Source organism: Euwallacea similis, chromosome 1 (genome assembly GCF_039881205.1).
Source record: "Euwallacea similis isolate ESF13 chromosome 1, ESF131.1, whole genome shotgun sequence".
Taxonomy (NCBI): domain Eukaryota; kingdom Metazoa; phylum Arthropoda; class Insecta; order Coleoptera; family Curculionidae; genus Euwallacea; species Euwallacea similis.
The window spans coordinates 6,241,202-6,254,359 of NC_089609.1; the positions used below are offsets into that span (position 1 = coordinate 6,241,202).

Genomic DNA, 13,158 nt, shown 5'->3' on the forward strand with positions numbered 1-13,158 from the left:
AGGTTCAAAACAAAGTTGTGGCTACAAGAAAACCAACTTGGTGGTCGATTATGCTTCTGTTTAATTTCGGATATGAATATTCGAAAGAGAGTTTAAAAAGCATCGAAAAAGGAAACTTTGGAGTATGTAATGTGTAGATATTAATTATTTAAGGATATTTGATATAAAATTAATACACAAGAGCTTTAATCCTGAAATTACAGCTGTACTAAGTAATGGCGAACGAGAATCACATTAGAATTTCTTGACAAAATTGCGGATGGTTACACAATTCAGTTTCTTGACAAAAGATAAGATTCACCCCTTAAAATTCGTCTATATATTTAATTAACACCCTGAAGAGAAAGAAATGTTGGCACTTTACTGAAACGAGAAATTTTTAATATCAAGGTAATCATAATAATAATAGTAATAACAATAATTTCCGAAGTTTCATAATGGCGAACGGAGAGTAAATTTGCACAACCGACTTATATACTACGTTCGGCTTCCACAAAATTAAATCGACCCACGGTATCGGAAATATTTGCTCTTACTCTCTCCGAAATTGGATTCTATTGTGCTATCGGAAATGGTGACGTTGAACCGTTACCTTTCCTATGATAGATGATTAGATTATATGCTTCGAGTTAACGAGTTACATTTCTATTAGACAGAGACGTAGAGTCCCATGAGACCTAAGTAAAAGCTTCAGAAACTTGATAGCATTTAGTCATATCTGTTTTCAATTATTATTAATGAAGTAGTACCAATAACACGACTTTGTGACCTTGCGCCCATAATTGCAGTGGATATTAGCAATTTTAACTAAATCATATAAAAAATGTGTACGTAGACGTAAACTAGGCCGAAACCCTCCCATTTGACGTCAGCACGCAAATTGCAAGGATTCATAAAGTTAGATTAGTGTTTACTTATAATGTGAACGTACGCTATAACATTCCTCTGTAAACGGCAAATACGAAGGGAACCTCAATGCGCAAGCGCAATATCATAAATAACGTTTACGTTTAAGTTCTTTATGTTTAAACTTTAAGAGTTTATTATCAAAGGCGATGAGGTAACAAACGGATATCGGGTGCAAAGATGCGGACTGCACCGTAAGTACTAAAACCGCACCGAAATCGTTTTAGTTTTATGGACCGAAGCTGAATCGATATTTTGAATTTGGCTGATTTTAGATCTTGAACCGGAAAGAAAACGAGTAGTAATGTTTGAGAGGGTTTTTCAATCAAAATTCAATCGAAATTTAAATTTTTCAATTTCGATTTATTAAGTTTTCTTTGGAGCAGCGTTAATAGTGTCAAGACGATAATCGACAATTTTCTACGAGTGTGCATACGAGATTTTGTATTTTGACTACCAGTAAAGGAACAACAACATTTACTTAAGGGTCATGTAGCTTGCATGCAAAATGCTACTAACTGAAACTGAAAAAGATTTTACCTGTCACCATGAAGCCCCCTGCTCCAAACGACCCTAGTTGACCGTGTCGCTTCAGTTGAGCTAGTCAGTCCGGTACATTTATTCGCTCTTCCTCTGGTAGTGAAGGGAAGTGCATCTGCGCACACGGCATACGCTTCCACTCCCATTAAGTACAGTGCGTTCTTCTATCCTGTTAACAGTGATTGTCGTGCTTGAAGATCTCTAGATCGTCGAAGGTCTTGGATCGTAACACTGGAATTGATGAAAGTTGTCTGTTGGATAATGATTACTATCCTCATATTATCTCAATTTACTCAGTGGTAAACAAGGGTTCGTGGACGACGTACACTTGAGGAATTCACTTCTCAGTTATGATGCCTTTCAAATTATTTATTTTAACAACTAACGAAGATAACTTAATAATGCTAACAATAAAAATTTCCGAAGGATATCAAGTGCGCCCGTTTCGATCAACTTGCCAAAGTGTTCTGGTTTTTTTTTGTTGTATGTCACCATTGCCTGTCTCCCTGGTCCTTAGTCAGCTGCACACCATGTGCAGCACACATGTTTCCTAGCCGGTGTCCACTTGTAAACGGTACAAGTTGGCCCATGTGTTTCTTTTCCAACAAAGGATATTTTTTCTCTTGACAATGATTTACAACGGGAGATGGATAATGATTTACTACATGCTAGAAATCCGAACATTGCCCATTCTATTGAAAAGTACATGATGGCCAGCCAAGATTTAATTCGGACCGAAAGCGAATGCTAGGGCGCGCTCCTTCTGCGCAGATTCTCCACCAGAAAAATGCTGAATAAATTCGTAAGAGTTTCCAGGTATTTTCATGTGGGTTCAATCAACATCAAGAGGCATGGAAGATCATTGATACCCGCTTACATCCTCACTACTTATATGACCGAAAAATGTTTCCAATTGTATACCGTTTTTATTCCTGGGTTGACATTAGTAGCAACAGTGTGTATAGTAACAATAGCCTTTGAGATAAATTCGCAAAGGGATTGATTTTATGAAACTCCTTCCCCTATCAGTCTCAAAAAGAACTAAAACAGATAAAATATTTGTCCAGCACTATGCTGCGAACCCAGCAAACATCGTTGCCCTATATAGAATAACACTGCTTCGACCTTAAGGTCAAAACTATATCTCGCGGGCCTTTCTGGAAACAATAATATTTGCCTTTACGTTGACTAAATTGAATCTTTGGCTTTGTTTGCCGATCGGAATACGTTTTGTGTTAACAAGTTCTGAAACCTCCGGCTTATTGATATGTGGCTTATACCCGGTGAAATTGGATTTTCTTCGGGTTACTGCAAACAGTCGGTAATTAACTTTTTTAATTTTAGGTCTAAACCGAATTAATTGTTTACGATTTAGGCAGGAAAATTGATAGTGACACAGCAATAAAATATAAGTGGGGCGCGAAAGTTGCTAATTAATCGTCGCTAGGTGGCGGGAGACAAAAACCGATTTGAATTAAACTCGGGGAAACGCAATTATTCATTTCGCCCCTTCCGAACCCTCTAAATCTGGACCAGTATTAAGCGTTTTTACGGAGGATAATTTTCAGGAGATCCTTGTTAGAACGTAGTCGCTACACCTGTCCCCACTATATTTTTCGCCAAACGTTTGTGAGGCCAATGTTCCCCATATTGCCTTGCGAGAAAAACGGCGGTTCTACCCGATATCCTGAGGAATATTATTCCAAATTCATATACATTGTCCCCTTCATGAATATATTCACCAGAAATTTGTATATGAAAGGATTCTAGCTTCAATATGAGAGCTTTTTATATTGCCTCCTCTTTCGTCACGCTGATATTTTATTTCCTAAAATTTTATTCGCAACAACATTGTTGCCGAAAACCAGAACCAAAATAAGCTTTTTATAGGCTTACTTACGTGAATTAAAAGTGCAAATTAAACCGCTAACGATTGAGCTTTAAACGCCACGTTTGCCACTTGAGCTCTCAAACGACTATGGAAATTAAAAATATTAATCCCCGGGCTTTAGCGCTGGAAATTGAATACAGATCCGCAAATTAAAATCAATTTTAAAGCTATTTCTGTTTTGTCGGTTCTTGAAGAATTAATTACGCCAACCGCACGAAATTTAGGGAGGGCCAGAGCTCTGAAATGTGTAACTCTCGTTTCTGTGAGTCTACAAAACTCCGGGGAAAGTAGCTAACAGGCGAGGGAGATGTAATTTTTTTCGGGGGCTATAAAACGATTTTAGGAGAGGCCTTTAGAGCGAATAATCGAATGGACTATCAGACCTTCCTCAAGCAGCCGCGCAAATCCCATTTATGAGACAAAAATCTATCGCGTATTCGCACCTCTCAAAAAGCCACCGGGCCGGAAACATTGTTATATTAAGTTTTGGATTGCTTTTCCCTTTATTTATTTTGTTATTCGCGATTCACCGACTCCCCATGTTTCCGATTTAATTAAGTTCTTTGGGGTGCGTGCTGCCACAAATCGCATTGGAAATTTTCAATAACAATATAAACAACCGATAACTCAATTAAAAAACTCCGCCTCTTTATCGGTCCAAATAATCGGAAATCCAACTTAAAGCCGAGCCCGTGAATTTCCTGCGAATTGCCGCAGTGATGATCACGTGACAAAAGTGTTTTACATGCGAGCATTTTCTAGTCGGGCCCATAAATACACATACAGCATATTCCCTGTGTATTTTTTTCTGAATAAAGCCCAACCTGGTTATTACAATGGTTATCAACGTCAAAAGTATAATGAGTCTATTAACGTGTCAACGTTAGAAAGTATCTGAAATAGGGGCAGCCACGACAGGTTGGGTGTGCAGCCTACTTTTCGATGTTGGCCCGATAAATTCTTTTATCTTTTTGCCGAGTGCAAATAAGGGGAAGTTCGTGAGTCATGAACTTTGAACACTGGATGCCTTTTGTTCTATGTTTTGAGTGCAAGACAAGAAGTGAACCGCGGATATGCCACATCACAACGGTCAACCTGCCTTCGTTCTTTCAGCTTCGCCCCTCAACTTCAATGGAATTGCGAAGGAAAAAATTTAATTTAAAAATTTGCGAAAGAACGAAAAAATAGTGCTACAGAACGGACAAGTATACAAGGTGAGTCGTGACGGAACCGTCACAGAGCAGGTGCTTGTAGGGGATCTCAAAATATGACGATTTATTGATTTTTTTTTTCATTGGTTGATAGGTGAAGAGATATTAACCTCCGAAATTGACTTGTAAATTTCTAAAAAACGGCATATTTCAGTAATGCGTCATTACAACGCGAACAAATTTGGGATATGCTTTATTCTTATCAACATTTCTAAGTGGCAAAAATAAGAAATCGGTAGATGCTCAATAAGGGTTAAATTAGGGGTAAGGTAAAGTCTTAAAAAGTTGGAACTTTTATATCTGTAAAGTAACTAACACAGGGACAATACAGTTTAATAGCAAATTTAATTCTAACACTTTCATCACTCTTCAAAATTTGTCAAAAATCTTATAATTTATGATAAAATCGCAGTTTTGTAGGATAAAACCAAACCAAATTTAAAGGGATTTAAAGAGATTACCTATTTGTAATTTGCAAAAGTCGTGCAAGTGACAGTTATCCTAAATGTGGCATTACATCATTACATTATATTGCATTTGACTGGTAATCTCTTTAAATCCCTTTAAATTTGGTTTGGTTTTATCTCAGAAGACTGCGATTTTATCAAAAGTGATAAGATTTTAGACAAGTTTTGAAGGGGAATAAAAGTTTTAAAATTAAATTTTCTATCAAATGATATTGTTCGTTTGTTTGTCGCTTTACAGATTAAAAAAAAAACTTTTTTAGACCTCACCTTACCCCTAATCCAACCCTTATTGAACACCTATCGATTTCTCATATCTACCAATTAAAGATATTGATAAAAATAAAACATGTTTTAAATTTGGTTGGGTTGTAATGACGCATTACTGAAATATGCCATTTTTTAGAATTTACAAGCCAACTTCGGAGGTCAATATCTCCTCAACTATCAACCGTAGAAAAAATTCTACAAATCGTCATATTTTGAGATCTCTTTCACACACCTGCTGTATCAGTTCCGCTACGACTCCCCCTGTAGGTGGCCCGCATCACCTGCAAGTAACTAAAATGAAACGTAAAAACAGTTTTACAAATTTTCAATTTTTTCCGGATATCTCCGAAACCACTCGGTATTTTCTAGTCACCCTACAGGCGTTTTGCTGTTTACTCCCTTGCGCAGCTTTGCCATAATTTAGCCGACGCTCATTTTTTAAGCAAAATCTAACGCTATAAATTTTTGAAAACAATGTGGAAATATTCTAAATTTCAACTCAAGAACGTCTAAGAAACTGAAAGAGACGTGAGGCACTTACAAAGTTTTTAAAAGTCTGAAGATTTCGCTCCCTATATCTCTGTAACGAAGTTTCGGCCGCCCGTTCATCTACCCCTTTTAGCTCAAAATGACGCGTTTCTACCCCAGTTAAATTTTTACCAAACTAGAAACAAAAATTGGACTACTTCAAAACATCATCAAATTATCAAACGATCGTCAAATCGCTTTGCAAATCCGATCAACTTCGAATAATCGTAAAGCTGAAGGTGTTTAATGTAATAATTACAATGTAGGAAATTGCTACAGTCTTCGTGTTGTCCGACACCGAAACAATTACATGGACAAATGGTAATTACTTAGAGAGATAAGTAATTACGTAATTTGGCGTGGACAAAAAAAGTGCCGCAACAAAGGACCTGCGTCCCGCCCATTTTTCTTGCCAAGTAACGCCATTTAGAACTCGACTCCCCGTTATTGTGTTACACATACAGGCCTAATCGGTCAACGTCAGACATAATAAGGGTTCGTGGCGGCCAAATTCGACAGATGATAACTTATTTTTACATCACGATATGTAATTTTCCTTCCTTTCCTCCCTTACTGTTTAAACTGCATTTTATGAGCTTTACGGAATTCGAAATCTCTAGGTTCGCCGAGGGCCCTTAAACCATATAAATAACCGCTCCAAGCAGGTAGAGGAATCCCTTTGTTGCTGTTGCTTTGGAATTAACGCTAATGTGCAAACACCGAGCACAGTTAAAACAATATTAGCGACTATCCGGTTCTAGCTGCGGTTCGCCTCTTTAAAGGATAATTAGAATGGGGACAAGCGGTAAACCCCGCGTCACCAAGGGCAGCGATCCCTTTTTGAAATACGAGAAATAGTTTCGCTCCGACATTGCCGCATGTCCCGAATTTGAAAACGATCTACGTGAAGGTATTAATACCACAACGTTACCATCAAACAGATTTCAAATTATTACGCCAACATTAATCTCGGCCTAAACCTAAAAAATACCTCTTCAATAACGTTCTCCGCGATCCCCGCCATCGACGTATTCCCATCACTCATTTTTTCGGGTGCGCTATTTTTTAAATAATAGAAATTATGCTCTCGACACCTACCATTAATCTTTTGTGACATCAATTTGTTTTTTATGAGCCGCTGCTTTAAAGGACCCTCCCCGGTTAAAAATTGGATATTCAAATATGTGTTGATAAGAACAGGAAGATATATGTGCGGGGAATCTTCAAGGTTCTGATGTTTTAATAACAATATTTCTCTGGTTCGCTTTGATCAGATTAATACAATTTCTTATGCATTACCGAAGCTAATTGCAGTCACACCCGATATCCATGCGATATAAGCCGCCACCTTCGTGTAAACAGAGTGGTTGAATGTTAACTTGCACAGGGGCACAACTGCTAGACGGCTGGTGATTCCTATTTGATAAAATTTCCCTTTGTTCTTCATAACCAACGGCCCACCACTGTCGCCCTGAAAAAAGTGAATATTCACGTTTGTTCCCAAAAAAAATGGCGATAAGAAAGCGATTTTCTTGGATCAAAAAGCATGCCCTCGCAACCTTCGCTATTCATAATTAATTCCCCGAAAAAATCCAAAAAGAAAAATGCTCCCGTAGTAGCGTGAGTTAGCCTTCACCTACACATTCAGCCCTTCGTATAAATAAACAAAACATGGCTTTTAAATAAAATATATTCTCTGCACACGTTATGTCAGTTTTTCCCGGATAAATAGGGGAAAAACGCTCCCTTGCGTGATTCCGTTCTGTTCCCCTCTAAATTTTTAAACGATTAAGCTTCCCTTGCTCGTTCCCTTTTGGCGCCCAGATTAAGTGGCAATATAATTTTTTCGCGTTTTGGAAAATACGAAAATATCCCGAAGAAAGCGCGACAGCCACCAAACACCCTGTAGCTGTGTTCGGCAAATTTCGTAACACAGCGAGCGCTTGATTTTGTAAACCAATTCAAACCAGGTGTGTTCGTGAAATCAATCATGCACTTTAAATTTCTTTCTCCCCAACGAACAATATATTAAATGCGCCCACAGCTTCTAGCGAAGTTACTCCAATTCGTTCTACCATCGATTTTTCTTACTGAATTTTGTAGAAAATCAACTTATGTAAATTTATTCTTACACGTCTATCCACTTAGATTGACCACTAAACTGTAAAACGGGATCTCCCCTAAATACCATATTAGTACGCACATCTAGAGATGGGACCCCCCCTACTATTATATGTACTTCTATACAATTAGCATGATATTTAGTGAAGATCCCATCTTACAATCTTCGAACATTCAAGTACATATTGCACCTCACCTCTCTATTTATTTAATCGAAATCAAAGCTTTTCACTCTATAGAACCTGACGTGATTTAATTTGAGTGTTCACTGTTGCGGATAGTTCATATAATGAAGTGTTCATATAACCGAGTGCCCATTGTATATTGACATCCTTGTTCAGCGTTGCTATTATTTTCTTTACTGTTAAGCCTCACTAGATTTTTCCGGTAAACATAAATAAACTGCTAAACAAAAAAAGGAGACAAATATATTTTTGGGAGAAGATAAAAAATTCGAGGTTTTGGACATCCGTTAGAAAAGCACTGAGAGGTTACCCATTGGCAACCTCTCTTCCTGCTTCATTTTTAATTTAATAAGGAGTTCTAAGTTTTTTTTGGTTACACTGTGCGACCAAAAATAAAAATACGCACTGTGAATTTTCGCAACAAACCTTGCAAGCCTTGCCTTCGCGTATCGTAGAAGTGCAACATAGCTGAGAAGGAGTTGCCTTAAGAAGACATTTCTTAGCTGAATTAACGTGAAGGGTTGCTCGTCTCAGTCTCGAGGGCCTTTGCAAAAAATCTGAAAGAATAGTAATGAAAATACAAATAGGAATAATAATAATTAATCAAACCGTTTACGGCCCCCAATCCGGTCAAATAGGCAGTCTGTCCTATCAGACTTTCACTGTTATTCGTATGCAATGCCACTGTCTGGATAAACCTAACTGAGAATCACAACTAAATGGCGGCATTCACCAGAAGAAAAAGTCGTACAACTGTTTGAGATTCGCAACACAAATTACAACAGGTCCCATTGAAATTGATCCGAAATCCCAACAGTTGTACAACTGCTGATTTTACTGAACGCGGCCATCGGGCGTCAAATTAAATTCGACTTCTCTAATTTACCTGCTTATAACCGCAGGTGTAGTTAAAGTTAGCAACCCTATGTCGTCGTTCCCCCCTGTCCTAAAATAGCCCTCATGAATGTATACATCGGAGACTTCCAAACTTTGGCCGCCCCTAAGATCTGCGTAAACACTTCCCACCGAAACTTTGATTAAACGTCTAAAGTAAAAGGAAGAAGTTGTATAAATGTTTGATTGTCATCTCAAGTGCAATATCCGGCTGTAAATTGCGTTAGAAACTTTAATCTAATATAAGCTTAGGTGGAAATTGACTCGAACTTACGAAGGAAACTGTTTACCATCTCGTTCCAGGCAGTGAGCTGCAGTCAGGACCCATTTAGGGTGTATCAGGCTGCCTCCACAAAATATCAGCTGAGTGCTATTTACTTGAGTAACCAACGAAGCATGGTGAGGAAAATCGCCTTCATTTGGTTCCGTTGGTTTGGTAAAGCCCTATGAGTACGAAGAGGATTATAATTATCTACTCGCTGGAAAGAGTGTGCACATACGCAGGGCCGGCCTGGGGGGTGGGGGCCTGTTTGAGCCACGGCTTAGGGCTTGCGAATTTTTCTGGTCGGCAGTTTTTCTTGGGTGGTAGGAGGCGGTGATGAAAATTTCGCCCAGGGCGCAAGACGTGCTAAGGCCGGCCCTGCACATACGATAAGTGTTACATACGTTGACAATGCCCCTCCTGGTGTCGAATCGAATGCACAGCACCATATTTACAGAGATTATAAACCAGGCAATAAAGCTGGATAAATTATTGCCTTTGGAGCAAATCATAGCTCCTCCATTTTCAAAGCGACAAACGTAAATACGTACTGACAATTTGAGTTAAAATAACAGCTTATTTCTGCCCGGCAGCGCTGCTGCGTATTTTATGAACAAAAGCGATTTTATCTATTGTCGAAAAATAAATTACAATTTTGATTATTTCCAGCAGGATGACAATGTTCTGGTTATAAAAATGGCGGAGTTTTTCCGGGCCATTAATTTTATGGAGCTCGAAAATAATGCAATTTGTCATTGAATTTTCTGCTTCCGGAGCAACGGTAACGCGGATATACCTGGCGGAAAAATACCTCAGTCGGTAGTATGAAATTATTCGTAAAAATTTATAAATCGCACGATATTCTACGCTCTTCAATTATTCACGAACGCAGTCAATTATTAAGCTCGTCCCGAAAAATTGGAGTTTAAACATTTACCTAAAACGTAATAAAGCGTCTCTTGAAACATTCATCTTTTTAAATTAGCTGTACACCCTCGTCGCGGCATTTGAGCTTTTCCATTGTTAAAACGGCTTTATTTCTCGCATCTCTCTAATTTTAACGTTGAATATGAAATTAAAAGGCTTTACCTCCGAGTTGTCGAGAGAAATCCATTTATGGGCGGACGTTTCAAATTTGGTACACAATTCTCTCGAAATACGTTTTTATGAAATCGGGTTGCAGGCAATTCGACACACATAGCGAGATCTCGAGAACCGTAAAAGGTGCAGAAATGGCTAAACGAAGAGCAATTTTTTAGTCAATAATGTCTGTCGCAAAATCTAAGCAAAGCTCTATCTGTGTAATAAATTCAAATGGAAACTCCCATTTTACTCTGGATTCCTTATTCAATTTGAAACCTTTTCAAATCAAAAGTACTTTATGTGGATGCCGAAGAAAACAATTGTGGTGTCGATGTTGAAGTCTGAAATACTTAAATTGTTTTCGCATTCTTTTAATTGTTCCTTTCTATTAACATGGCTTGTTTTGTTAAGATTATGCTTGTATTTATTTATTGTATGACCCTGTGTTATAATTTATAACACTCTCCAAGAATTTCTAATTTTCTGTTTTGATTTAAAATTGTTTCAAAGAATCAATCACAATGGGATTCAAAAAGATTCTACATATCTCCGCCCAATTGGGAAATGTTATGGTACTTAGGAACTTCAAATAAGACGCGCAACGGTATTGCTAAATTAAGCAACTGCGCCATTTTATCATAGTATCATAGTGGACATCGAGCTATACCGTCTGGCTGAATGATTTATTAAGGAAACACTTGAAATTAAAGAGATTCCACTAACCCTAATGATTATCCATAGAAGATTAACCGTGTGCTGAGTGCCAACAAGCATGAAACCGATAACAGCCTGGTCCGGGATACTTTGTGCAAGGTAACGTGGAACGTTTCTCAACATAGATGTGTCCTGTGATAATCATTCGGATTAGTAGAGCTTCTTTGATTTCATCTCATAGTTTCTTAGATCGTTTTACATATTTCTTGATAAAATGGTGTATGATAAGGTTGCATCAACCCGTAATCCTTAGAGTTTTTGCAATTTAGATTAAATACAAAAACCAATGAGGCTGTACTTAGATATTTCAAGAACCTTACAATTTTCTAACAAAAGGACGCAGAATTCCTTCAAATGTATTTTTTGTCCCTACTTCCCGACTCTAGTCACTAAGTATTGAAACAAAATTCGAAATAAATTTTCCCAACTTGATAAATTTTTAGATCCATAAGTAAGTGGCATCATAAATGAAAATTCGAACACAACCTGGCAAACCAATTGATTGCGTACCGACAATGAAAAAATGGTGCTAGTTATCTTCCGAATTAAAATCCAACTAGCACTTTAATATCTTATATAAAATTATCTTTTCATTTCCATTTTAAGTCGTTTAATAAGAGTTCTAAGGGTTTCTTTAACAGTAGAGCGCATATCAAATAAACTGTGAAATCGAAAATATATAACTTTCACTACAGTAATAAAACCTTGTACCATTTATAACTTTCTAGTAGGATATAGTTCAAACTTGAACCAGTCAACTCGTGATACCAACAATAATTATATTTTCAATTAGAGACAAATTTCCTGCACCTCATTTCCATTTCAATTAAGATAAAATTGGCAAACAAAGAAACTGAATTACAGAAACCTAAAGCGGCGCCCGGCCCACATTTTCAAGGGGGTAAATACTCGCCATGACGTGACGAAAGGGCGATAAAGTCACAAAAACTTAATAAATGGTATACCACAACGAACGAGCTACAATGGCCCGATGGGGTGTTGCGTAAATAATATTCATAAAAATCGAATGAATTCCTGCCTTTTTTTCTGTTTTTCATGCTAATTTTCCTTTTATTTCGTGGGGAAGTGATTTTTATGCATATAGGGGGACCTGAATGATTTATTTTTATCGGGCCGACCTGGATCCTTTCTGGGATAAACAAACCATTATTATTTACGTTTATGTATTTTGTAATAGGTTGTTAAAGCCGTATTGTTAACACCGTGTCCGTCGATTATATGTATGATAATAATTTATATTCTCTAAGCATTTTCTAGGATAACTGCCGACTCTTGCGCACCGGTATGCAGGTCATTGCTACAAAACCCTTTATGAAGATATCTAATACGGTAAGAGATACAGGGTAGGTTAAATTACGAAAACGTTGTGTATTCTAATAAAAAATAAACAATTCAATAATATATGTTATTCCATTTAAAATCTTAAAATGAGTGCTACTTGACTATAGAAGCGACAATACTTTTAATATATTTTAGAAATATAGAGTATTTTCATTTTCCTGCACGATCAAATTCCTCCAATAATTTCTCTCAATTCTCGAAAAACATTCAATCATCTATCAAGCGTAGGACACCCTGTTTAATCTTTACGTGGACAATGTTCTCTGTTGTTAAGAACTCATACATTGACAACTATATTTAAACCGGAGTCCTCTCGCTCAATAGAAACACGTCAAAGAGAGTTATATTTACCCTGCCTAATCTGGGGAACATTAGGGCTAACCTTAAGTTTCCTTGGAGTTGTCCTCAATTGGGAATAGCTCTGGGAGAGGCATGAGGATACTTTGTGCAAGAAGCCTGTTAGAAGTTTGTACACCCTGAGAAATTTTATGGGCAATGTATGTTACTGTGCCATATTTTTCATCATTTGATTCACATGCCTTGTATGCGGTCTTGGCCTGAGGGTATTCTATTAGGATAAATAAAGTATTCTCACTTCAAAGCGCTGTAAGATTGATAATGGATCTGAGATACAGGGAAGAATGCTTTTGTACATTCAAGTTTGTTAACAATGCCCTGCCTTTACATTTTCAAATTTGTAATGTATCCCTTTTTCACGCCTATATGC

At 37.5% G+C, this 13,158-nt stretch overlaps 1 protein-coding gene across 1 annotated transcript; it reads right to left on the minus strand.

Annotated features, from left to right (window-relative positions):
• Nucleotides 1-1,585: 1,585 nt before the first annotated feature.
• LOC136411853 (elastase-1-like) lies at nt 1,586-10,558 on the minus strand. Its single transcript, XM_066394625.1, has 7 exons — nt 9,677-10,558; nt 9,285-9,454; nt 9,003-9,161; nt 8,726-8,814; nt 8,543-8,673; nt 7,110-7,281; nt 1,586-1,677 (listed from the first exon to the last, which is right to left on the minus strand). Exons 1-7 carry the CDS (start codon nt 9,782-9,784, stop codon nt 1,619-1,621), a joined length of 888 nt encoding a protein of 295 aa, XP_066250722.1. The 5' UTR covers nt 9,785-10,558; the 3' UTR covers nt 1,586-1,618.
• Between the last annotated feature and the right edge of the window lie 2,600 nt (nt 10,559-13,158).